General features: G+C 35.0%; 1 protein-coding gene across 18 annotated transcripts in view; it reads left to right on the top strand.

Moving 5' to 3' along the window:
* Window positions 1-27,489, top strand: part of BCAS3 (BCAS3 microtubule associated cell migration factor) — a 703,320-nt gene that overhangs the window by 173,842 nt on the left and 501,989 nt on the right. For all 18 annotated transcript variants that reach the window (XM_054457118.2, XM_063655621.1, XM_054457116.2 and 15 more), the window contains exons 8-9: window positions 16,569-16,676; window positions 22,776-22,852. In XM_054457118.2, coding sequence (XP_054313093.1) covers window positions 16,569-16,676; window positions 22,776-22,852 — 185 coding nt within the window. The remainder of the gene's footprint in view (window positions 1-16,568; window positions 16,677-22,775; window positions 22,853-27,489) is intronic.

The following is a 27,489-nucleotide window of genomic DNA, read 5'->3' on the forward strand; positions in this document are numbered from 1 at the left end:
AAATAGTGTGGGATATTGAATTATGGGAAGCTTTGACTGTCTTGGGTGTCAGTGTAACATTTCATAGATGAGGGTTAGTTTTCATATCCTATAATACAAAGCATATTAAATGGCAATATGGAGTCAGTTCTGCATTTAATGTCTTGAACATTTTAAATTACTTCTATTCCCATGTTTTTCTTTTTTTATTATACTTTAAGTTTTAGGGTACATGTGCACAATGTGCAGTGTAGTTACATATGTATACATGTGCCATGTTGGTGTGCTGCACCCATGTTGTTTTTTAGTAGAATTGTTTCCTAAAGGAAACCACTCTTTGATTATGGCTCTCCCTGTCAGAATTGTGTCCACTCTGTGACATCTTTGGTTGTGGTTGTCCTGTTTTCCTAATAACTTTGTTACTATGCTGTGAAAGATTAAAAAATTGAATATGTAGTATACATGCTATTCAGTTGTGAATTGGTGGGATGTATGTAACAGCTTATCAAATTGTGAAGATACTGGTACTTGATAGCCTCTTAAGGAAAATTTACTTCCAAATTTAAGCTGGAAAGTCACTGGAATAACTTTAAAAAAGAATTACAATACATGGCTTTTTAGATATTTGTTATGTATGTTAAGAATTGTGTACAAATTGAAATGTCTGTACTGATCCTTAACCAATAAAATCTCAATTATGAAAGAAAAAAAGAGCAAAAACCTGACCAAAGAAGATACACATGGCAAATAAGCATATGAAGGATGCTCAATAATGTATGTGATTGGGGAATTGCAAATTAAAAATAACAATTGGATACCACAGTTTTAAAGGGCTAAAAGCTCTAACATTGACAATACCAAATGCTGAGAAGAGGTGGAATAACAGAAATGCTCATTTATTGCTAGCGGGACTGCAAAATTGTACAGCTACTTTCAAATACAATTTGGCAGTTTCTTACAAAACTGAACATACTCGTACCATAAGATTAACCAATTGCCCTCCTTGGTATTTACTCGAATGAGTTGAAACTTACGTCCTCACAAAAACCTGCACAAAGATGCGTATAGCAACTTTATTCATAATGGCCAGAACTTAAATACAACCAAGATGTCCTTCACCGTGCAAATGGATAAACATTGGTACATCCTGTGAGTGGAATGTCATTCAGTGCTAAAAAGAAATGAGGTATCAAGCCATGAAAAGACATGGAGGAATGAATGCATATTACTGCGTAAAAGAACTCAATCTGATAATCATACTGTGTGATTCTAACTATATGATGAAACTGTGGAGACGTTAAGTTGAAAATTTTTTAACTTCTCATCTCTTTTTTGATTAGTTCGCCTTTTGTTCACTTTTGTTTGTAGAGGAAAGCATTTTAATCATAGTATTAATTCACTCAGAAAAATTATGTAAAACGACTTATACATTTAGTTGTGAACTATACATGGAAGCTTATTTCAAAATACATGTTTGAATTCAAATGCTAGTGTTTAGAAATCTATTAGTAACTGGTAATTTGACTGAATTGAACCATGTCATTATTATTTATTGACTGCCATTCAAAATAACCTTTTTTAGTTTTACACATTTACTAGAGAAAAGTAGGAAACTTAGATAAACATTCTTTCAGCTTGAGATAATCACAAGATAGTCACTAGTAACATTTTTATATCTAGCCTTCCAAATAGATATGTAATCAAATATATGCATTTCCTCTAAAATATAAGTTCCATGAGGCCATAAGTGGGCAATTGAATGGATGAATACATATTTAACAGACTTAAATTAAAATCTACACACAATTTTAAACATACTGTTTTTTTATAAAATGTTTTTATTAAGTATATGTCTATCACATACTTTTTTGTTCATCCATGTTGTAGCATGTATAAACACCTCATTCCTTTTTATTGCTGAGTAATATTCCATTGAATGGATATATCATTTTTTTGTTTGTAAGTTTTTTTTTTTATACTTTAAGTTTTAGGGTACGTGTGCACAACATGCAGGTTTGTTACATATGTATACATGTGCCATGTTGGTGTGCTGCACCCATTAACTCATCTTTTACATTAGGTATATCTCCTAATGCTATCCTTCCCCTCTCCCCCAACCCCACGACAGGCCCCGGTGTGTGATGTTCCCCTTCCTGTGTCCAAGTGTTCTCATTGTTCAATTCCCACCTGAGTGAGAACATGCAGTGTTTGGTTTTTTGTCCTTGCAACAGTTTGCTGAGAATGATGGTTTCCAGCTTCATCCATGTCCCCACAAAGGACATGAACTCATCCTTTTTTATGGCTGCATAGTATTCCGTGGTGTATATATGCCACATTTTCTTAATCCAGTCTATCATTGATGAACATTTGGGTTGGTTCCAAGTATTTGCTATTGTGAATAGTGCCGCAGTGAACATACATGTGCATGTGTCTTTATAGCAGCATGATTTATAATCCTTTGGGCATATACCCGGTAATGGAATGGCTGGGTCAAATGGTATTTCTAGTTCTAGATCCTTGAGGAATCACACACCGTCTTCCACGATGGTTGAACTACAAGAAAAAAACAACCCCATCAAAAAGTGGGCGAAGGATATGAACGGACACTTCTCAAAAGAAGACATTTATGCAGCCAACAGACACATGAAAAAATGCTCATCATCACTGCCCATCAGAGAAATGCAAATCAAAACCACAATGAGATGCCATCTGACACCAGTTAGAATGGCGATCATTAAAAAGTCAGGAAACAGCAGGTGCTGGAGAGGATGTGGAGAAATAGGAACACTTTTACACTGTTAGTGGGACTGTAAACTAGTTCAACCATTGTGATTAAGTTGAAAATTTATGTCCACACAGCCTGCACATGAATGTTTATAGCAGCTTTATTTATAATTGCCAAAACCTGGCAGCAAGTTGCCCTTCAGTAGATGAATGGATTAACAAACTGTGGTATAGTCATAAAATGGATTATTATTCTTATTTTTCTTATTTATTTTCAGTGAGGTGTTTTTTTTTTTTTTTTTTTTTTTTTTTTTTTTTTTTTTTTTTTTGTGGAGTCTTGCTCTGTTGCCCAGGCTAGAGTGCAGTGGTGTGATCTCAGCTCACTGCAACCTCTGCCTCCCAGGTTCAAGTGATTCTCCTGCCTCAGCCCCGTGAGTAGCTGGGATTACAGATGCGTGCCACCACGCCTGGCTAATTTTTGTATTTTTAGTAGAGACAGGGTTTCACCATGTTGGTCAGGTTGGTCTCGAACTCCTGACCTCGTGTTCTACCCATCTTGGCCTCCCAAAATGCTGGGATTTCAGGTGTGAGCCACCGTGCCCAGAGAGTTTTTTGTTTTGTTTTGTTTTGTTTTTTAATCTTCCTACCTTCTTACTCTGGTGGTTCGTGTGCTAGTTGCATGTGTAGTTTTATAAGAAACTGCTAGACTGTTGTCTAGGTGACTGTTCCATTTTATATTCCCACCAGCAATATGTGAGTGATCCCATTTGTCTTTATCTTTTCCAGCATTTGTTGTCACTATTTTTAAATTTTTATCAGTTTTGATAGATGGGTAGTGGTATCTCTTAGTGATTTTGTATTTTGTTTCTTTTTTTCCTTTGAGACAGGGTCTCACTTTGTCACCCAGCCTGGAGTGCAGTGGCACAATCACTGCTCACTGCAGCCTCAACCCCCGGCCTCAAGTGATCCTCCCACCTCAACCCGCAAAGTAGCTGGGACCACAGGTGCATGCGACTATGCCTACCTACTTTTTGTATTACCATGTTGTCAAGGCTGGTCTCAAACTCCTGAGCTCAAGTGATCCCACCTGCCTTGGCCTCGCACAGTGCTGGGATTACAGGTGTGAGCCACCGTGCCTGGGCTGTTTTGTATTTTCTTTGTGGCTAATCATGCATCTATATAATCTCTTTCATGAAGTATTTCTGCTTATTTACTTTGTTAAAAGAAGGCCATGCCCGAGGTCAGCCGAAAGTATTTCTGATTCTCCTGGGATAGTTACTTAATGATGCTATTTGCAAAAACTACCATCTTTTCCATTGCCTTTTAAAGCAAATGCCTATGACTCAATATTTGATGATTTAAGTTATAAGGAAGACTCAGCCTCCTAGTTTTTTATTAATGAAAGAAGGAGTAAGAAATTGTGTAGAGAATAGGTTGATAGGTTTTCAGAATTAGGGTCTGAATTTCAGACATATATTATATGAAAATCCAAAAAAGTTGTAGCTAAGTATAATTATTTTGGTTTGTCCAGTGCATTCCAAAATTATAGATAGAGGCTGGGTGCGGTGGCTCATGCCTGTATTCACAGCACTTTCGGGGGCCAAGGCAGGTGGATTACATGAGGCCAGTAGTTCGAGACTAGCCTGGCCAACATTGTGAAACCCTGTCTCTACTGAAAATACAAAAAAATTAGCCAGGTGTGGTGGCGTGCATCTGTGGTTCCAGCTGCACGGGAGGTTGAGGCATGAGAATCACTTGAACCTGGGAGGCAGAGGTAGCAGTGAGCCAAGATCGAGCCACTGCACTCCAGCCTGGGCGATAGACCCAGACTGTCTCCAAAAAAATTAAAAAAAAAATTATAGATTCATTTAGATGAAAATGTTTAGTGATTTCTTGTTGATTTTTGTCTTCTATATTTATAATATTTTTCCTTTTAAGAAATCTAGTTTAAATATTTTGTTTTATAGTTCATAATTGCTTAATTTAACCTTTTAATTTTCAATAAAAGAAGCATTTTTTGAAATTTGTTCTTTAAATACTTTTAATTAACCCTCCTCACTGCAATGAATTCACTGTGTAAATTCCATACCTTTGGCTGTTGTAATATATAAAAATGAGGACCTTTTCCTCCCTAATAAAATCTTAATAACTTCTTTTATGGGTATGGGTCAAATGTACAGTAGGTAACAGATTGTTCTGATAAAAAAAATTTCAACACACATGCTCAGTAACTCACTATAAAACAAGTTACTTAGATAAAGAAAAGGTCAGTTAAAGAGAATTTGCATTCATTTCTATTTTACATTTATCATAAATAGTGTAAAATGCCTTTACTATGCATTTTTATATGTATATATGGGATCCTGGGCACAAATTACAGATTTTTAAAGGAGCATTTATTAATAAAAATTGCATCCTTCCTGCCTTTCCTACAGCCTCTGATATTTGCTTACAGTAGATTCAGTTACATTCTGAACTTGGCTCTAAAAATTTCTTCTAGGAACTTCCCCCCCTTTATGCTGTTAGGTTTATCTTTAAAGTCATAGCCCCATGTTTAAATGTCAAACACAAACCTTTAAAAATAATCCATTAGAGCTCTGTAAAAGTCACATGAAGACTGTATTCTGTGTAAAACTTTCTTGTGGCACTGTTTTCTACACCATTTTTGGCTTGTACGATAGAAAATAAAAGCTTGTTTCATGTCTGTCTATTTTAGTATAACACCTTATGGGGCATGCATACTGGTTATTTTATGGAAAGCACTCTCATCAGCCTGCCCATGAGGAAAATTAAGATTGTCTTGTTATGTTCCGTGGAAATGGTCAAGGCTTTTCAAAAGAGAAAACAGAGAACAAAAGAATATGTCGGGCGTGCGCCCAACTGTGTTATTGGCAGGAAACGTGCTGACTCCTTTGTGAATGTGTGAATTTGTGAAGACCCTTATTTTAAAGAATTATCTTTTCCTATAAGTTGTTGAATGAGAGGTTTTTCTCATATATAAATAGTTTCTAGTTCTGACAAATTTTGTTCAGTTATCTATAAACTGAGCCTTCATAACATTTGTTTTGTCTGTTTCTAATGAAGGCTTGTTGCAGGAAGAGTCTCAGTTGTGACATTGTATGGATGATGCCAGTGAAGTGATCAGAATTCCAGTATCTAGCGTGTTGTAGCCATAATGAGCTCCTAATTGAAGGCGACAGGCTGCTTTTTTCCCCTCCTAGTTGGTCAGGCAAAATGTTAGATTTCATTCATTATTAACTCATTCCTTATCAGCAGAGGACTGGATTAATTTGTAGGGAACATAAATAATTTTTGCTTTTTGTCAATTTTAGAGATTGAAGTTCAGGCTTATACAAGATTCTCTCCCACCTCCAGTTGTTCCAATTGTATGCATTTGTGTAACTACCATCATAATAATGATACACTAACATTTCTGTCACCCGAAAAGTTTCTCATGCCACTTTGTGCTCTATACCTTCCTTCTTTCCCTCTCTCGCAACACTGATTTGCTTCCTATTATTATAGTTGTGGCTGTTTTGTTTTTTTTTTTAACTTTTCATAGAAGGGACTCATATAGTGTGTAGACTTTTATGTATAGCTTCCCTACCCCCAAAATCATGGTATTGAGATTCATTTTTGTTGTTTTACAGATAATTTGTTCTTTTTAAATGCTGAATACTTTTCATTGCATTAATATATAACTGTCCATTCACCTACTGATGGACATTTAATTGTTTCTAGGCTTTTTATTATGGATAATAAAATACCTAGTTGTGACATATGGAAAATGTATGTTTAATTTTTTTACAAACTGGTAAACTATTTTTCAGCGTGACTGTGCCGTTTTGCATCTCCAGCAGTAATGTGTGAGGGCTTCAATTAGTTTGCATTCTTGCCATAACTTTGTACTACTAGTTTTTAAAATTTTAATCATTTTATTGGGTGTAGTGGTATCCATTAGTGGTTTCAACTTGCATTTCCCTGATAATTAAATATGTTGAACATCTTTTCATGTGCTTACTTGCTATCTGTATATCTTCTTTAATCAAGTATCTTTAAACATATTACGGCCATTAAAAAACTGTATTCTTCTTTTTGCTTCTACAACAGTTGTTATAGAATTATGGTCATTTTATTTATTTATTATGAACACCTTTATCTTTTATTTTTCATGCATGAAATCATTTATTTTAGAGCTAATGTGAGCTTAGCCCACATTATAATGTTATAATATTAATTTTAATGCTGACATCAAAATTAAACATTAAAACAACATTGATACAGAAAATAAACATGTGACTTAATATGTACAAGAGAGTTAGCAGGAAAAACTTGATAAATAATTTTTTTTCCAACTTTTATTTTAGATTCTGGGGGTACGTGTTCAGGTTTGTTACATCAGTAAATTGCGTGTCACTGGAGGTTGGTGTACAGATTATTTTGTCACCCAAGTAGTGAGCATAATACCCGATAGGTAGTTTTTTGATCCTCACCCTACTTCCACCCTCCTCCCTCAAGTAGGCCCCGGTGTCTGTTGTCCCCTTCCTTGTGTCCATGTGTATTCATTGTTTAGCTCCCACTTATAAGTGAGCGCATTCTGTATTAGGTTTTCTGTTCCTGCATTAATTCACTTAGGATAATGGCCTTCAGCTGCATTTATGTTGTGCAAAGGACATGATTTTGTGCTTTTTTATGCTGTGTAGTATTCTGTGGTGTATATGTACCACTTTCTTTTTTTTTTTTTTTTTTTGAGATGGAGTCTCGCTCCTGTTGCACAGACTGAGGTGCAGTGGTGTGATCTCAGCTCACTGCAACCTCCACCTCCCATGTTCAAGTGATTCTCCTTCCTCAGCCTCCTGAGTAGCTGGGATTACAGGTGTACACGACCACGCCCAGCTAATTTTTGTATTTTTGGTAGAGATGGGGTTTCACCATGTTGGCCAGGCTGGTCTCAAACTCCTGACCTCAGGTAATCCACCTTCCTTGGCCTGCCAAAGTGCTGGAATTACAAGCATGAGCCACCACGCCCGGCCTATGTACCACATTTTTAAAATCCAGTCCTCCGTTGATGGGCGTCTAAGTTGATTCCATGAATTTGATATTGTGACTAGTGCTGCAAAGAACATAGGAGTGCATGTGTCTTTATGGTAGAATGATTGATATTCCTTTGGATATATATCCAATAATGGGATTGTCCTGTGTTGAATGGTAATTCTGAGTTCTCTGAGAAATCTCCAAACTGCTTTCCACAGAGGCTGAACTAATTTACATTCCCACCAGCAGTGTATAAGCATTCCCTTTTCTCCACAACCTCACCAGCATCTATTATTTTTTGGCTTTTTAGTAATAGCCATTCTGTCTGGTGTGAGAAGACATCTGATTGTGGTTTTGATTTACACCTCTCTAATGATTAGTGATGTTAAGCATATTTTTCATATGCTTGTTGGCCATGTGTATGTCTTCTATTGAGAAGTGTCTGTTCATGTCCTTTGCCCATTTTTTAAATGGGGTTGTTTCTTGCTTGATGACTTATAGATTCTGTATATTAGACCTTTGTCAGATGCATAGTTCACAAATATTTTTCTGCCCTTCTGCAGGTTGTCTGCTGTTGATAGTTTCTTGTGCTGTGCTGAAGCTCTTTAATTAAGTACCACTTGTCAATTTTTGTTGCAATTGTTGGGATTGCTTTTGGAGTCTTCCTCATAAAATCTTTGCCAGGGCATGTGTCCAGAATGGTATTTCCTAGGTTTTTTTTTCTAGAGTTTTTATAGCATTATGTTTCACATTTCAGTCTTTAATCCACCTTGAGTTGATTTTTGTATACAGTGGAAAGATTTTTGTATATAGAGCCCAGTTTCAATCTTCTGCATATGTTTTGCCAGTAATCCCACCACCATTTATTGAATAGAGAGTTTTTTCCCTATTGCTTGTTATCATCAACTTTGTCAAAGATTAGATGGTTGTAGGTGTGTGTCTTTATTTCCAGGTTCTCCAACCTGTTCCATTGGTCTATGTGTCTGTTTTTGTATCGGTACCATGCTATTTTGGTTACTGTAGCCTTGTAGTATAGTTGAAGTCAAGTAGTGTAATGCCTCCAGCTTTGTTCTTTTTGCCTAGGATTGCTTTTACTATTCAGGCTCTTCTTTGGTCTCATGAATTTTAGAATACTTTTTTTTCTAATTCTGTGAAAAATGCCTTTGGTAGTTTGATAGGAATAGCATTGAAATTGTAAGTTGCTTTGGGTAGTATGGACATTTTAACAATATTGAGTCTTCCTATCCATGAGCATGGAATGTTTTTCCATTTGCTTGTGTCATCTCTGACTTTTTTCAGCAGCATTTTGTAATTCTTATTTTAGAGGTCTTTTACCTTTCTGGTTAGCAGTATTCCTAGGTATTGTATTTCTTTTATGGCTATTGTGAATGAGATTACTTTCTTGATTTGGCTCTCAGCTGGGATATTATCGGTGTATAGACATGCTATTGATTTTTATACATTGATTTTATATCCTGAAACCTTGCTGGAGTTGTTTAACAAATCTAAGAGCCTTTGGACAGAGACTAAGATTTTTCTAGGTATTGAATCATATCATCTGCGACTAGAGATAGTTTAACTTCCTGTCTTACTATTTGGATGCCTTTTATTTCTTTCTCTTGCCTGATTGCTCTGGCTGGAACTTCCAGAACTGTGTTGAATAGGATTGGTGAGAGTAGGCATCTTTGTCTTGTTCTGGTTCTCAGGGGGAATGTTTCCAGTTTTTGCCTGTTCGGTATCATGTTGGCTGTGGGTTTGTCATAGATGGCTCTTATTATTTTAAGGTATCTAGTTTGTTGAAGGTTTTTAACAACAAACTTCAATATCTAGTTTGTTGAAGGTTTTTTAACATGAATACTGAATTTTATTGAAAGTGTTTTCTGCATCCCTTGAGATGATCATTTGTTTTTTTGTTTTTAGTTCTGTTTATATGATGAATCACGTTTATTGTTTTGCATATGTTGAACCAAACTTGCATCCCAGGAATAAAGCTTATTTGATCATGGTGGATTAGCTTTTCTATGTGCTGCTGAATTTGATTTGCTGGTATTTTGTTGAGGAGCTTTGCATCTGTGTTCATCAGGGATATTGGCCTGAAGTTTTCTTTATTTGTTAATGTCTCTGCCAGGTTTTGGTATCAGAATGAGGCTGGCTTCGGCCGGGCGCGGTAGCTCATGCCTGTAATCCCAGCACTTTGGGAGGCTGAGGCAGGCGGATCATGAGGTCAGGAGATTGAGACCATCCTGGCTAACATGGTGAAACCTCGTCTCTACTAAAAATACAAAAAATTAGCTGGGCATGGTGGCGGGCGCCCGTAGTCCCAGCTACTCGGGAGGCTGAGGCAGGAGAATGGCGTGAACCCAGGAGGCGGAGCTTGCAGTGAGCCTAGATTGCGCCACTCACTGCACTCCGGCCTGGGAGACAGGGAGACTCTGTCTCAAAACAAACAAACAAATAAACAAAAAAACAGAATGAGGCTGGCTTCATAGAATGAGTTAGAGGGAGTCCCTCATGCTCAACTTTTTATAATAATTTCAGTAGGATTGGTAGCAGCTTTTCTTTATACATCTGGTAGAATTTGGCTGTGAATTCATTTGGTCCAGGGCTTTTTCTCATTGGTAGGTTTTAAAAAATGACAGATACAATTTTGGAATTCATTACTGGTCTGTTCAGGGTTTTAATTTCTTCCTGATTCAATTTTGGGAGGTTGTTGTGTTTCTAGAAATTTATCCATTTCTCCTATGTTTTCTAGTTTCTGTGCATAGAGGTGGTAAAAAATGTGTTGCATGCACCATCATTGTTGAGTCATAAGATTTTCTTTTCTTTTTTCTTTTGTTTTGAGACAGGGTCTCACTCTGTTGTCCACACTGGAGTGTAGTGGTATGATCAGAGCTCACTGCATCCTCAAATTGCTCCTGCCTCAGCCTTCCTAGTAACAGAGACTACAGGTGCATGCAGAATTTAAAAAGTATTTTGGACACAAACTCTTTGTCAGATATATATTTTGCATTAATTTTTTCATAATATGGCACTTGCTTTTTCATTTTTAATTTCTGTCTGTTAAACAGTAAAAGTTTCACATTTTGATAAATTGTGTTTTGTCAGTTATATCTATTTTCATGCATTTCTTTTTCTGTTTAAGAAATAGGTTACAAAGATTTTTCTCCTGTAGTTTGTCCTTGACGCATAGTTTTTGCTGTTGTATTTTTAGACTTATGATCCATTTTGAGTTTGTTTTTGGAGAAATTTAATTTTTTTCATATAGAAATCTGAGTCTTTTGGCACCATTTGTTCCAAAAATGATCTTTTCATTATTTAGTTATATTGTACCTTTGATGAAAATCATTTGGCCATACAAATGTGAGTTTTATTTCTCGACTCGCTATTCTGTTTCCTTGAAATATTTGTGTATGCCTATACCAGTACCATACTATCCTGACTATTGCAGCTTTATACGTCTTATACATGTATATCATTTGTATACATCCATACCTCAGAGATATTATATAGTGTAGGTTCAGTTCAAGATGACCCCAAAAAAGCAAATTCCATAATAAAGCAAGTCACATGAATTTTTTGGTTTCCCAGTGCATATAAAAGTTATGTTTGGCTAGGCTAGGTGGCTCATTCCTGTAATTTGAGCACTTTGGGGAGGTAAGGCTTGCTTGAAGCCAGGAGTTTAAGACCACCTTGGGCAACAAAGCAAGACATTGTCTAAAAAAATAAAATAAAATAAAATAATTAGCTGAATGTGGTGGTGCGCACCTGTAGCCCCAGCTACTCAGGATGCTGAGACTAGAGGATTGCTTGAAATCAGGAATTAGAGGCTACATTGAATTCCATTTCAGGTGACAGAGTGAGGCCCTGTATCTAAAACTAAAACAAAACCAAAAAAGGTATGTTTACACTATACTGTAGTCTCTTAAGTGTATAATGGCATTATGTCTAAAAAAAAATCAATGTACATACCTTAATTAAAAAGTACTTTATTGCTAAAAAATACTGATGATCTGATACTTCAGTGAATCATGATCTTTTTGCTGATGGAGAGTCCTGGTTACGCCTTACGGGGCTCTTTCCTGTTCAGTGTCACGAAACCAACACATCAAACTGAAAATGAGTGTCAGGCAGTGCAGGCTTTATTCAGTAGCCTTGGAATTGGAGAAGTGGAAACTGAGCTTAACTTCTCAGCTCCTGAGAAACCTGAAAGTTACAGATATAGGACATCTTTAATGAAGGGTTTGGGCACTAAGAGCCAGGAGAGGAATATGTTTTTCTTGGAAAGGGATGGAGATTTTCCTGGAATCAAGGAGCCACCTCTTTTCTATGCTTTCCTGGTCTCTTCTGGTCTTTGTCATGGTGATTGTCAACTGTCATGGTGCTGATGGGAGTGTCACTTAGCATGGAAATTGGATTATAATGAAGCTAGAGGTTCTTCAGAGGTCGAGTAAGCTGCCATTGTGGATTTCATCAGCTTTAGCTGGTTTAGACCTAAGAAGGAACTTCTGACCACAGACATCCTGTTTCCTAAAAATAAATGGAGTTAAAGCTGACTAGGAATTTAGCCATATCACATAGGCATTGCATTGGCCAACAAAAATGGGGTAGGGATCCAGCTAAGTCATTTAGGCACTGCAATGGGTAGTATTAGGACCTTGCTCTGGGTTAGGCTTTGGCTTAAGGGAATGTTGTGTTTAGTTTAATCTTCTATCTAAACCACTAAAACTTTCTCCATGTAGGCAATAAGCCTGTTTCACTCTCTTCTCATTCATGTGTTCACTGGAGTAGCACTTTTAATTTCCTCAAGAACTTTTTCTTTGTGTTCATGACTTGGTTATGTGGTTTAAGAGTTCTGATTTTCTGCCTGTATCAGCTTTCAGTACGTCTTCCTTGCTAAGCTTAATCATTCCTAGCCTTTGATTTGAAATGAGAGATGTGCAACTCTTTATTTCAGATGAACACTTAAAAGCTATTGTAGGATTATTAATTGGTCTACTTTCAATATTGCTGTGTCTCAGTGATGAAGGAGGCCTGAGGAGAGGGAGAGAGACAGGAGAATAGCTGGTAGGTGGAGCTTTCAGAACACACTCATTTATTGATTAAATTTACTGTCTTCTATGGGTCCAGTTTGTGGTGCCCCAAAACAGTTAAAATAGTAACATCAAAGATCACTGATCACAGATCATTCTAACAGATATAATAATAAATGAAAGAGTTCGAAGTATTATGAAAATTACCAAAATGTGATGGAGAGACATCATCTGAGCATGTGGTGTTGTAAAAATGGCTTCAGTAGACTTGTTTGACACAGGGTTCCTGCAAACCTTCAGTTTGTTAAAAAAAAAAAAAGAAATGCAATATCTGTAAAGCACAGTAAAGTGAGGTGCAGTAAATTAGGTATGCTCGTATGTAAGAATCATGTTAATTTGCATAAAGATTTTAAAGTTAGCTTGTCATTGTCTTTAAAAAGGCCTGGTAGGATTTTGATTGTGATTATTAAATACATAAATCAGTTTGGGGAGACTTGCCATCTTAAGAAAATTATAACTCCCGATCCAAGAACATGGTATTTACTGTTATTTATTTAGGTCTTTGATTTATTTTATCTGCATGTTATAGTTTTTAGTATACAAATCTTGCATGTATTTTGTTAGACTTACATAGAATTATTTCATATTTTCATGCTATTGCAAATACTTTCAGTTTCAAATTGTTCATTTGTATATAAACATGATTGTATATGCAGACCTTGAATTCTGCAACCTTGGTAAAGTTCTAGTAGCTTTTTAAAGAGATTCTTCGGGATTTTTTTATGTAGATAATGTTATCTATAAATAGATTATGTTATCTGTGATGGTTTTATTTCTACCTTGACAATCTGGATGCTTTAGATTTATTTATCTGTAATTATTGCACTGGGTAAGATTTCTTATACAATGTTGAGTAGAAGTGATAAAAGCAGACAATTTTGCCTCCTTCTTGACTTTATGGGGAAGGTGTTTATTCTTATATCTGTAGATTTTTTTTATAGGTGCACTTTATAAGGTAGAAGAAATTCTAATTATGGTTTGTTGAGTGTTTTTCTCTTGAAAAGGGTGTTGCATTTTTATTCCTAAAAATGCCATATCTGCGTCTTTCTAATTTAATAATCATAGTGGTTCCCCCCTTTTTTCTGTGAATATGGTGAATTACATTAATAGATATTTTGTGGTAAACCAGCCTTGCATTCCTGCAATAAAGTTCATCTGGTTTTGTATTGCTGGGTTTCATTTGCTAATTTTTTTTTTTGAGACAGAATTTCGCTCTTGTTGCCTAGGCTGGAGTGCAATGATGCAATCTCGGCTCACCGCAACCTCCTCCTCCCAGTTTCAAGCGATTCTCCTGTCTTAGCCTCCCGAGTAGCTGGGATTACAGACATGCACCACCACCTCTGGCTAATTTTTGCATTTTTAGTAGAGACGGGGTTTCTCCATGTTGGTCAGGCTGGTCTTGAACTCCCAACCTCAGGTGATCCGCCCGCCTCGGCCTCCCAAAGTGCTGAGATTACAGGTGTGAGCCACTGTGCCCAGCTATTTGCTAATATTTTCTTAGTGAGTTTTGGGTGTATATTTATGAGACATATAGATATACAAGCATATATTTTATTTTCTTGCAATATATTCATTTAGTTTTTGGATATGTGCTACTGACATTATCAAATATGTTGGAAAGTGATTCTTCTACCTTACGAAAGAGTTTATGTATGATAGGTATAATTTTTTGTTTGAATAATTGATAGAGTTTACAGATGAAGGCATTTTTGAGGATTTTCTTTGCAAGAAGTTATGAATTCAATTTCCTTTTAGATCGTGAGCTATTCAAATTATCTTTATGTGTAGATTGGTTTTGGCATTCTGTACATTTTAAGGCATTTGTGTCATCAGAATATTTCCTATTTTCTTCATTATTTGTTTGTTCCTTCTTTATTACTTTTTTGAACACTTTGACTAGAGTTATTGATTCTATCATCTTTAAAAATAACAAAGTTTTTGTTTTGTTGATTTCCCCCTTTGCTTACTCATTTTATTTTAACAAATTCTTCTTGCATTTTTATTTCCTTATTCCTTATTTCTTTATTTCCTTTTATTGAATTTAACTAGCTCCGTGTTTAAAACTTTCTTAAATTGGAAACATTGATTTCTTTATCTGTCCCTCTGTCTAGAACACAGTTTTTTCTTTAGTGTACCTTTACAATAAGTCTTCTTATGTGGAATGCATTTCCATATACATTCTAGAATGAGATCTCATTTCTGGTATATTTTTGATGAGGTTTTAAACTATCAATTTAGAGTCTATTAGGCCATGTTATTTTCTTTTACATAGGTTTTTTTGTTTTTGTTTTTGTTTTGAGACAGTTTCACTCTGTCGTCTAGGCTGGAGTGCAGTAGCACACAATCTTGGCTCACTGCAGCTCCGCCTCCCAGGTTCAAGCAATTTTCTTGCTTCAGCCTCTCAAGTAGCTGGGATTACAGGTGCTTGCCACCATGCCCGGATAATTTTTGTATTTTTAGTAGAGACGGGGTGTCACCGTGTTGGCCAGGCTGATCTGAAACTCCTGAGCTCAAGTGATCTGCCCGTCTTGGCCTCCTAAAGTGCTGGGGTTACAGGCGTGAGCCACCATGCCTGGCCTATGTAGGTTTTTAAAAAACCATTTTATTCTTTCTTGTGTAGATACATTACGAATCTTTCCTTAGATTTGTTCCAAGATAGTCAATGGTTTTGATATTTAATGTCATTTTATATGATCTAAAAAAAATTTTACTGTTTCTCAATTTATAAAAATATACCTGATATTTGTATATTATACTTTTATCTAATGACCTTGGTAAATCCGTATATTCTAACAGTTGGTCTTTATTATGAATTTGCCTCTGTGTGTGTGTACACAGATGATATATATTTCTATGTACAGATTGGTATTTTTTGCTTTTATACAATCAAGTTTTTAGCAAATAATGACAGCTTTATTTCTTCCTTGTAAGTAATTACTTTTCTTGGCTTATGCATAAGACCTTCCATACTGTGTTGAATAGAAGTTATGATAATGAGCATTTTTTCCAACATCCTGATTTTAGGGTCAGACCTTTTCATATTTTATGGGTGTTTGCTAGTTTTTGTTCATTAGTTTTAAGGTTGGTACCGTTTATCATATTAAGGAAATGTTTATCATGAATAGGCTTTGAAATTTTTAGATTATTTTATGTATCTATTGGTGTAATCATATCACTTTTCTTTTCTTTCATTTTTCTTTTTTTTGAGACGGATTCTTGCTCTGTCGCCCAGGCTGGAGTGTAGTAGTGAGATCTTGACTCACTGCACCCTCTGCCTCCTAGGTTCAAGCGATTCTCCTGCCTCAGCCTCCCAGAGTAGTTGGGACTACAGGCACATGCCACCATGCCCGCCTAATTTTTGTATTTTTTTAGGGGGGACAGGGTTTCACCATGTTGGCCACGCTGGTCTCAAACTCCTGACCTCGTGATCCACCTGTCTCGGCCTCCCAAAGTGCTGGGATTACAGGCGTGAGCAACTGCGCCGGCCTAATCATATAATTTTTCTTCTGTGTAGTACTAATTTGGTGAGTGATATTTTTTTCTTCACCAAATTTTGCATTCCTAACTTGTTGACATAAATAAGGGCTGTATTATGATCATTTTTGGGATGCGTTTTGAATCAATTTACTAGTATCTTGTTAATCAGAGGTCTGAATATTATGTTAATGAGAAAGTATAGAGATTATTGGTCTTTCTTCTTTTTTAAAAAAATGACATTTTTCTTTCTTTTTTCTTTTTTAGCACAAGCCCACCGTACTGTTGTGTGGATCTGTATTCACTTCGTACTGGGGAGATGGTCAAGTCCATTCAATTTAAGACACCTATTTATGATCTCCATTGCAATAAACGGTAATGATTTTTTCATATGTTTCTTGTGTAAAATAAGAAACATGCTCTCCTGGGCATGGAGAACTCTACCAGTTTCAATCACTAACTTAGATTTATTTTTAAAAATCTCAAGGAAACACCTTCTGAATTCTGTTCAGTGGAATAGCTCTAAGATTTCTTGATGAATATATTCAGACTTCTAGTCTTGATCTGTTAGGGAATTGTGTATTCAGTTTAGTGGGATATAACGAGCATTTGTAAAACAAAATAGAAATGAATAGAAAGTATCTGAGCAAACTTGAAAAGGTTAAGTATTGTTTTGAGAAATCTTTTAATGTAGCTTTTTATATGTATTTTGTATATGCTGATTTATGATGTGAAATGTAGTTTTGCTGTGAGAACCCACCAAAATTTTTGAAAAGCGTGTTCCTGAACTATAAAAAAAAGCTTTAAAATATTTTTATTCCTTCACACTTCACAGTGGAGCTAAAATAGGGACTAGACTGATTTGTATCCTTTAAAATTTATTTCATTTAATTGCTGGGAAAATATTCAGATCTATCTTGAACTTCTATGTGACCTCTACTGCTAATGACAAATTAATCACAGAACATTAGAGGAGAAAGGAACCTTAGGAATCTTCCATCACTCAACACTTTCCTTTTCCACTTAAGCAAACTGAAGCCCTGGGATGGTAAATATCTTGATCATTAGCCCTTACATGCCACATATAAATCTTCCATGCCATTAAAAAGCTAAACACCTGAAATATAGAAAATAAATTGCTTTCTGCCATTTCAGTAAATTTAAGTGAAGCAAAAGACTCACAGGTTAGATTTTAAAGAGATGTTTTGAAACGTGACTCAGTAAGGTTGAATGTAGAAGGGAGGGCAAAGACATACTTAAAAAATATAAATAAAAGGAAGGTGGGTTTTGATACTAATAAGAGAAATATTTGAATTCAAGTATAGAAAGATGAAAATTGTAGGATGTAGGAAAAATACCCAATATATTATTGCTAGAATAATATGATTGTCCCATAACACATCAGGTTGGTCAGAAGGGTATAGAAGTGTTAAACAACATTATTGAAGGGGTAGATCCTGCAGACATATTTAACCCTGGACTGTCCTTTGTGCTGTCACAAACTTGATTACATATTATTTGGTCAAAAAATAACGTGAACACATACTAAAAAGTACAGAGAAGATTTTTAGACCACAGCTTCCTTGTATTTCGGTTACATAAATATACTGGAAGTCAAAAAACAACACAAAACTCTTTCTCTTATTTGCTTTCCTCTTTAATTTAAAATGTTTGCTCCATTTTAAAGAAGAAATCGAAACTGTAATTGTATATCATCTGAAAATTAATCGCAAAATATAGTTGCTCAGTTGCTTAGGTACTTTATTTAAAGGTTTCAGTTCCCCCACAGATACATGTAGTCACCTATATCTGAATTGCTCCTCATTCTCCAAAAAGCATACGTATCAATAAATGGAGCATATAAAATCACCTGTAGCCCATGCTTAATTCATAACTGCGCAAGAGTGAATACTACAACTAGAAATTTTAAATTTGAGGAAGGTAGAGCTTATTCGGGAGCCCTTGCAAGAGGTGATATGACAAGAGTGTATGATATGGCAGAAAGGAGACTATGATGGGAATTTATTGGTGCAGAAGGGACATAAGTAAACTATGGTTCACTCCCAGAAGCATTGGCTCTGTTGGAGACCTAGTAGTTTAAAGCACTAAGGGATCAAAAGGGTCTCGGGAAATGTGCAGGAACAGATGTATCCTTGAAAATTCCTTCTGGCAGTATGGCAGGCAATGTTAAGGGTAATAAGTCTTCAAATAAATAAATGTAATAAAGAGAAGATATGATGTAAACCTTAGTGAAACAAGGTAGCAACACTGACTCAGAACATTTATCGCTCCCCCATTGTAACCCCCCAATAAAACAGTAATTTATAAAGTCTGATGCTAATGAAAATATAGATAAGTGTACCAATGCAACAGAATAGAATCTCAGATTAGACACACACAACCCTCTATGGACATGTGACTTATAAAGGTTCCGCTGCAGGTAAGTTTTTTCTAAAAGTATTGCTCCAGCACTCAGATATTGATACAGAAAAAACTCAAGTCTTGACTCCTAAACAAAAAACGATGCTATGTGAATTCTAACTCTAACCATGAAAGATAATACCATTTATTTGTAGGAACATTTTCAATTACAAATTCAATTTATTTTACATTTACAAGTCTATTAAGACTTTAAAGTTCTTTCTAGCATAAGTTTTGATAATTTGTCTTGATAATTTGTCATTTATTAGTTTTGATAATTTATCAATAGTTTTGACAATGGTCTTCCCAGTCATTTGTCCATTAAGTCTTCTAATTTATTGGAATTAAGTTGTTTGTAATATTCCTACATTGCTAATTTAATGACTGTAGGTTATCTAGTGATGTAGGTAATTTATGAATTCTATTTTCTTTTCTTTTTTGGGGGTTGAGAGGACTGGATCTCACTCTGTCACCCAGGCTGGAGTGCAGTGGCACCATCACGGCTCATTGCATCCTTAAACTCCCAAGTTCAAGCAATCCTCTTGACTCAGCCTCCCTGTAGCTGGAACTGCAGGCATGTGCCACCACGCCTGGCTAATTTTTTTGACTTTTTTTTTGTAGAGACAAGGTCCCACTATGTTGTCCAGGCTGGTCTAGAACTCCTGGTTCAAGTGGTCCTCCTGCCTTGGGCTGGGATTAGAGGCATGAGCCACTGTGCGCAATCTCTCTATTTTCTTGATCAATCTACCTAGAGATTTGGTTTTATTTCCGGCTGTCCGTTTATTTATAGGGAAGTAGTGTGGGGTATGTGTCGATTATCATGTTCAGCAGTTTAATTTCTAGTTTGCCAACTTTTTTTTTTTTTTTTTGCATAACCGGGCATTGTATTTAGTGAAGTCAATATGAAGATGATTATGTATTTCCTTTTCAATTTGTTAAAAGAATAAATTATATTGGATGATTTCCCAGTATTAAACCATTCTTACACTCTGGGTTTCACCCTAGGGGTAATTATCTATAATCGTTTTTATATATTCCTGGATTTAATTTTTGCATCTGTGTTCATGAGGGAGATTCATGTATATTTTCTTTTTCTTATTATGCCTTGTCTGTTTTTTTGTTTCATTCATTAGACCCTTAGGAAGATATTTCTTTTTTTGGAATTTTCTATGATAATTTGTATAGGATTGTTATGCTATTTTTCTTAAATCTTTTGAGTTGCTGTCATTGGGTTCACATATATTTATGGTTATTATGACCCTTTATGAACCATCCTTTGTTAATAGTGATATTCTTGTTCTTAATGTTTATCTGATAATAATATATACATTTCAGCTCTTTTGTTACTACACGTATGGTACATATTTTTCCATTTTTCAGTTTTAAGCTAGTTGTGTGTTTGAATTCGTTGGTGTAGACATAATATGGTATCATTATCCAGTCTGACAGTTTCTAGTTTTAAATATTCTATGTTTATAAAATAAATTATGAGAAGGAATGAGAATATTATGTGCATGTGTATGTGTTTATATAGAGTGTGTGTATATATGTGCATGTGTGTGTATGTGTGTATATATACTTATGTGTATATCAGTATGTATATGCACACATACATACACCCCATATATGTCTGTATGTATATACACACATACACACACACATGCCCCATATATGTCTGTATGTATATATCTGTATGTATATACACACATACACACACATACCCCATATATATCTGTATGTATATATCTGTATGTATATATCTGTATGTATATACACACATACACACACACCCCATATATATCTGTATGTATATATCTGTATGTATATACACACATACACACACCCCCCATATCTATCTGTATGTATATACACACATACACACCCCCCCATATATATCTGTATGTATATACACACATACACACACAGCCCCCATGTCTATCTGTATGTATATACATACATACACACACATACACCATCTATATCTGTATGTATGTACACACATACACACACACACCCATATCTATCTGTATGTATATACACATATACATACACATACCCCATATATATCTGTATGTATATACACACATACAGACACACCATATATATCTGTATGTATATACACACATACACACACACACCCCATATATATCTGTATGTGTATATCTGTATGTATATATACACACACCCCATATATATCTGTGTGTATATATCTGTATGTATATACACACATACACACACACACCCCATAAGTACTTTCTCTTTGGTTCCATTGACTCTTAATAATGGTGCATATTTTTTTTGTGTGTGTGTGTTTCATTATTTGATATTTTCTGTCAAACACTGTGTGTAGAGGAATAGTACAGACGTTGGTTATTAAATATGGAAATGCCTTTTCTTCTATTGGCATTAAAAGGGTATTAAGTTGATATAATATATAGGTGAGGTGGTTTGAGGCTTTAGTATAGTAACAGAACAGAAATGGAATTTACAATTGAGTAATTCTAAAATTTCATATTATCTCCTTTATAAGGATATTATCTCTACCTTTTTGTATATTCAGAGTACACATACACATGTATAGCAAATTATCACTTATTAGTAAAAGCAACCCAGTAAAATATATATAGAAAAGTTTTTAACGGGCCCAGCTAGACAAAAAAATCGCAAGGATCTAACAGTAGTCACTCATTAGAATTATTCTGCATCAGTAACTGAAATTGTTCTTTTTAAAGATGAACAAAATTAATAAAGCATGCATATGAAATAATACATTTTCCTTTTTTTCTACTCATATTAGCATCTGTTGCTCAGATTTACCAGCCTCCAATTTTGAAAAATAAGCTATTGGTTTGTTAAATATTTAGTAACAATTATAATCTTTATTTGATTTTTTGAAGTAAATATTAAGCTTGGCTATTTATATTAATATCCTGCAAGGATAGCACAATATAAAGTAGTGGCTTTGGATGTATTTTAGGAATTTTGCTTTAAAAAAGTGTTTATAGCTAAATTATTTTCTAATTATTTATAAATCTTGGGCATTGAGAAAAATATTGCTTTTACAGATTCTTAGTGAATTTTACTATATTGAGTCAATCAGAAATGACTTATATTTATGAGTAGCAGTTGGGAAATTCATCCGCCATTTAAACTTAAAGTGATGGGTTACATAAATCCATTTTATCTTTAATACCATGACTAAAACATCACTGGAAAAACACTTTAGTAGATAGCCAACAATCTATTATCTTCTCCATTCTTTTTTTTTCATTTCCTTTTGAGACAGGATCTCACTATGTTGCCTAGGCTGGTCTCAATCTCCTGGGCTCAAGTGATTCTCCTGCCTCAGCCTCTTGAGTAGCTGGGATTACAGGTATGCAGCACTGTGCTGGGCTTGATCTTATCCATCCTTACTGTAGACTTATTCGATTCAAAAATAAATGAAAACAAAACTTTATTTTATGTATTTATATTTTTAGAGAGAAGATCTTGCTGTTGCCCAGGCTGGAGTGCAATGGTGCGATTGTAGCACCCTGCAGCTTCGACCTCCTGGGCTCAAGAGATCCTCCTGCCTCAGCCTCCTGAGTAGCTAGGACTACAGGCTCACACCACCACACCTGGATAATTTATTTGTATTATTTCTTATAGAGACAGGGTCTTCCTACATTGCCCAGGCTGGTCTCAACCTCCTGGGCTCAAGTGATCCTTCTGCCTTGGCCTCCAGGAATGTTGGGATTGTAGGCATGAGCTACCATGCCTGGCTGAAACAAAACTATTAAAAGACAAACATTTTTTGAGGTGGTAGTTTTTTCTTCCATCACGTTTCTTCTAGTCATCTCTATCTTATTTATGTATAGCATTTTGTGGTTTATATTTTTACACATTTTAAGAGGCAGAAGTTTCTAGCCTAAATATTATAGGAAATGTTTAATTTTAAAATTGCATTAGTAGGCACTTGTTTTCATCTAGACGATATAATGCATTTCTGATTCCACTTACAGAATTTCACATTCACTTTTTTTCTTTCTGTTTTTTTTTTCCCTCTAATTTTAGGATCCTTGTTGTAGTCTTGCAGGAGAAAATTGCTGCCTTTGATAGCTGTACTTTCACGAAGAAATTCTTTGTCACAAGTATGTAACAATTTTTTTCCCTTCTTATGCCTTTGTGTTTATACTACTTACTTGACACAATCAGCAAACTAATTGTAATTTTCTCAACAGTATTTAATGTTTTCAGTTTTGATGATTTTCTTGTGATTCTGTGGATATTCTCGTTGAGTAATATACTTGTATGATACATATTTTCAACTTTCCAACACATTTTCTTTATATTACTAAGCAACCTTTGTTGTAGGTTACCTCACTTTCTCCTTACATACTCTCCTTGAGTTAGTGATTTAGTTTCATGTAGCTGATTAATACTTTCAAAGCAGTTGTTAAATTGCTTAACATGCCATACTTTTATACAGTATACCTTTACATATGAGCAAAATTTGTTTCTACTAACATTAGTATCTGTCATTTAACCAAAAGGTGAAAAAAATATATTTTTCAAATAAGGACTTATATTTTAAAACAGTGTTTAAAAATCTTCAATACTGTTAAATAAAAATGTACTTATAAGGCTGTAAGCACAATTTCCTTTAAAAGTTTTGTTTTTGTAAATTGATAATATTTGCAGCTTTTCTGTGGGAGTATTTGGCACCTTGAGATTTTCTAATAGGAGAATTTGTGGTAAGTCCTCATTTGGGTCAACTTACAGATTTTCTGTATGATGAAAAAAATGTAAACACGTAAAGCCTTGGAAAATATATTGGCAGAATCAGTATAGAAGCTGGCACATTTTCAAAGAAAGCAATTTAGCAGTTTCATATTACCAATTTTACTATAATTTCTCAATTTAAACCATATATGACAGAGAAAAGAGTGAAAAAACCTTTTACTCAGAAGAGAGAATAGAGTGTGTATTCTTCTTAATTTTTATTGCTATTTGAAATTGAAAGTTCCTGCAGAAAAAATGTATTTTTAGTCATCTTAAAATGGTTAAATGTATCTTAAATATATAAATGTCTTCAATTTTCAATAATTTGGCCTATTTAAACATGTAATAATATAGTGCTATGGCAAAAATACTCTATCTTAATTAAATTTCTAGTGCCACAGATATGACATTTCTTTTCCTGTAAAGGCCATAAACAATAACTTTTTATTTTGGGGAATATACACATGTATATAATTAGATTAGTAGTATGATAAACACCCATGCATTTATTGTCTGGTTTCAACAACTATCAAATAATGGGCAGTCTTTTTCATTTATACTCCTTCCCCAATTATTTTGAAGCATATTGCAGACATTATAGAATTTAATTTGTACATATTTATTATCTACATCTGAAAAATAAGAACTTCGAAAAATTACCAAGTGATTATATAATTATCATCCAAACTGCAGTCTTTTGATTTGCACAGTTGCCATACTGGACTTAACTCTGATCAACATATGTAAACTTCTGAAGTCCTGAGCGAACACAGATATATGGTTATCTTGTCCGTTTACTACCAATGAAACTCCCAAGGTTTTTGGTACACCAAAACCTACTTTATGAAAGTTTAGTGTCCTTGATAAATCTTTTCTACAACTTAATTTTCATGCTTCTTATGTCCCATTTAACTTGAACCACTCATTATTCTCATTTTGTTGGAGGTACATTTTTCCTTTGTCTTCGTGACCAGAATGGCCTTTTCACTAATACCCCTTCTCTTTATGATGTTTTAATCCCATATATCTTTCTTGTCCCAGTGTAGATAGTAATTCTTGTATGAAGTCTTTCTTGACCCCTTTAGCTTACAGCAACTTCTCCTTCTAAATCCCCTAAAGATAACATTTCCCACTGTCTGTTTGTAGAACACTAGATTTTCAACATACTTTGCAAATCAGGATGCCCTGGTCAAATATGCTTAGGAAATGCTACCTTCTGTTGAGACTAGCAATGGTGATTAGTATTTTGTCTGTTTAAATTTATTTAATACATTTCTTTATTTCCTATATTTATTTGATAACAGACCTCATTTGTTAACCAACACCCTTTGGGAATGCTTTTGTAGTATGTCATCTCTGCCTCTCTTAAGGCACTTACATTCTATCTTGTATACATTTTCTATCTGTTTGCCACTAGACAGTAATCTCATTGAGAGAAGAGTTACTCAGTTTGTTTTGGATTGAGGAAATAAAGTTTTACCATGGAAGGCATAATGTGTCTATTATGTCCTTGCCAACATAAAAATATTAATGATTTTTTTGTTCTTTTAATAATAAAACCCAGTTCACTAAAGGTGAATACATTTATCAAAATTATGTTCGGTTTCAAAGCACAAGCAGTTCTTTTTCAGAATGTTTAGTTAATGAAAATGTTTGTGATAATAGTATGTCTGAAAATGTAGTGCTTCTCTGTCAACAGTTATCAGATGAAGAAAATTATTTATATAGGATCAGTACAGATCTTTATAAGTCTGAGTTGGAAATTAAAAGTAAGTGGTGAATATTTTAAGAAATTATATATATATATATGCATAGATGAATGAAATTTCTCTCTTACAAGTCACATTGGGGTAAATCCAGAAATTTTGGAAAGGATGAGTTTGTTAGAAAATTATGTCTTCATAGGCATCAGCTCTTGAGTATCTCTCTCGTATCTGCAGTATCTCTCCTGTCTATCTCTAAAGGATTTCCCCTTTGAAAATGGGATCTTCTGTTCTGCAAACTTTTAGTAAGCACAAAACATAAGTCAAATTTGATAAAAGTGAACAGGAGACTGAGTTGTTAGCACTCTTTCTTAATGCCTTTCATACTTTCCTTTTTCCTTAATGTCTTTTTGGGACATCTTTGCCATGTATTCCTGAATACTTCCACCTGAATTGCTGGACGACTGAATAGATGAAACAAGTTGTGTTAAGGCATTAGTCTCTCTTGTATTCTGTGAATTCTTCACTACAGGAAGAAGAGATCTAGAGGGATCAACAGTGTTTGTGGTACTGTAGAAAGGTACTTTAAAAGTGAAATGCAGCTTCTAGTGAAGTCCTGGTCAAGTGGCTGGAGGTCCACAGTGATGAATTTTTAGTAATTCCTGACCCACAAAGATTGTCACTTATTCTCTCAGAGTAATGTTTGCATACTGGCTGTCATGGGTTGGGCATTCCTTAAAATCTATTTAGTGTGGATTTCATAAAATCTGAAATGTATGTTACTTAAATGGTTAAAATGTTGAAAAAAGAGTAGTAAATAAAAGTACATTCTGTCATTTCTGGGAATAAATGTTGGAAATAAGTGTAATTAACTACGTATATAAGCCCAGTAATGTCTTTTTTTTTTTTTTTTTTTGAGATGGAGTCTCACTCTTTTGCCCAGGCTAGAGTGCAGTGGCATGTTCTTGGCTCACTGCAGCCTCCACCTCCTGGGCTCAAGCAATTCTCCTGCCTCAGCTTCCCAAGTAGCTGGGACTACAGGCATGCACCACCACGCCCGGCTAATTTTTGTATTTTTAGTAGAGATGGGGTTTTACCATGTTGTCCAGGCTGGTCTCGAACTCCTGAGCTCAGGTGATCTGCCCGCCTTGGCCTTCCAAAGTTCTGGAATTACAGGCATGAGCCTCCGTGCCCGGCCAGTAATGTCTTTGAGGAAAGATGTTCGTAATTTTAATACAGTTATCAGAAGGTAGGATAGTGCATATCTTGGGAAGAATAGTGACTGAAAGGGAGTATTAAGAGGGTGCTTTAGGGAATCTATAATGTCCTTTTTTTTGTCTGGTTGTTATTTATGTGTTCAATATGTGTTCACTTTGTTGATTTGGGTAATGCTGCATGTATATTTTATTTCAGCATGCACTTAATATGAAAAAGTTCAGAAAGCAACAGTAACATGTTTGTGATTTCTTTCTTCATACTCTGGATACAATTTGATGTAGCATTTCACTGCAGGTCCCCCTTACCTGTTCATTTACAAATACCCTTACCAATAGTAGTAATGTATTTTATTTCATATTTCTGTTAGGAAGTATGTCATTCTTAGTTACAAATTATTTTTCTTGAAAACCCTAGAGGTCAAATTTATGCATATGACATATGATTTTAGGTTGGTAAGATTGATGATATTCTGTAAATATTTGAATGAAGGAATTTGGCTGATTTTCTTTGAAATTACAGCTTCCTCTAAAGTGATTTATATCAATATTTAGAACAAAATTTACCATGACCAGATTTTTAAAATTAAAGAACAAAGGGTGCCACTTCAAAAGTAGAAAGAATCTTATTTTCCTCCAGTTTCTCCTCTTCTCCCTGTTCCTTTATACAGACTGAAACTTTTGTCAGGTGAATCCCATGCTATAAGCTGGTTTTGCCTGTTAGACTGAAAGGTATAGGATATAGAGACTGGAGGACAGGATACTGGGATGTAGGGAGTGGGTGGGACAGGGTATACTGAGATAGCATTTGTGGTAGTTCATTTGCCTGTAGCACATAGTTTTTCTCCATTTATTGGTACCTAGTTCTTAAGGTAGGACCATAGCCCATGTCGAATGACAAGATCTCCACTTAATGAGGATGTTGTTTTGATCATGCAAGCAATTATCTTCTAAAATAGTTTGAAAAGGTTTTGTATAATACCTTTTTAGTGCATTGGTTATATGTGAATACAATGAAGGGACTGTAAAATAAGTAGAGACAGCTGTGTCCATCAGAGCAAGCATCATGGGAATTTGTGCCAAAGGGTG

Source organism: Pongo pygmaeus, chromosome 19 (assembly GCF_028885625.2).
Source record: "Pongo pygmaeus isolate AG05252 chromosome 19, NHGRI_mPonPyg2-v2.0_pri, whole genome shotgun sequence".
NCBI lineage: Eukaryota > Metazoa > Chordata > Mammalia > Primates > Hominidae > Pongo > Pongo pygmaeus.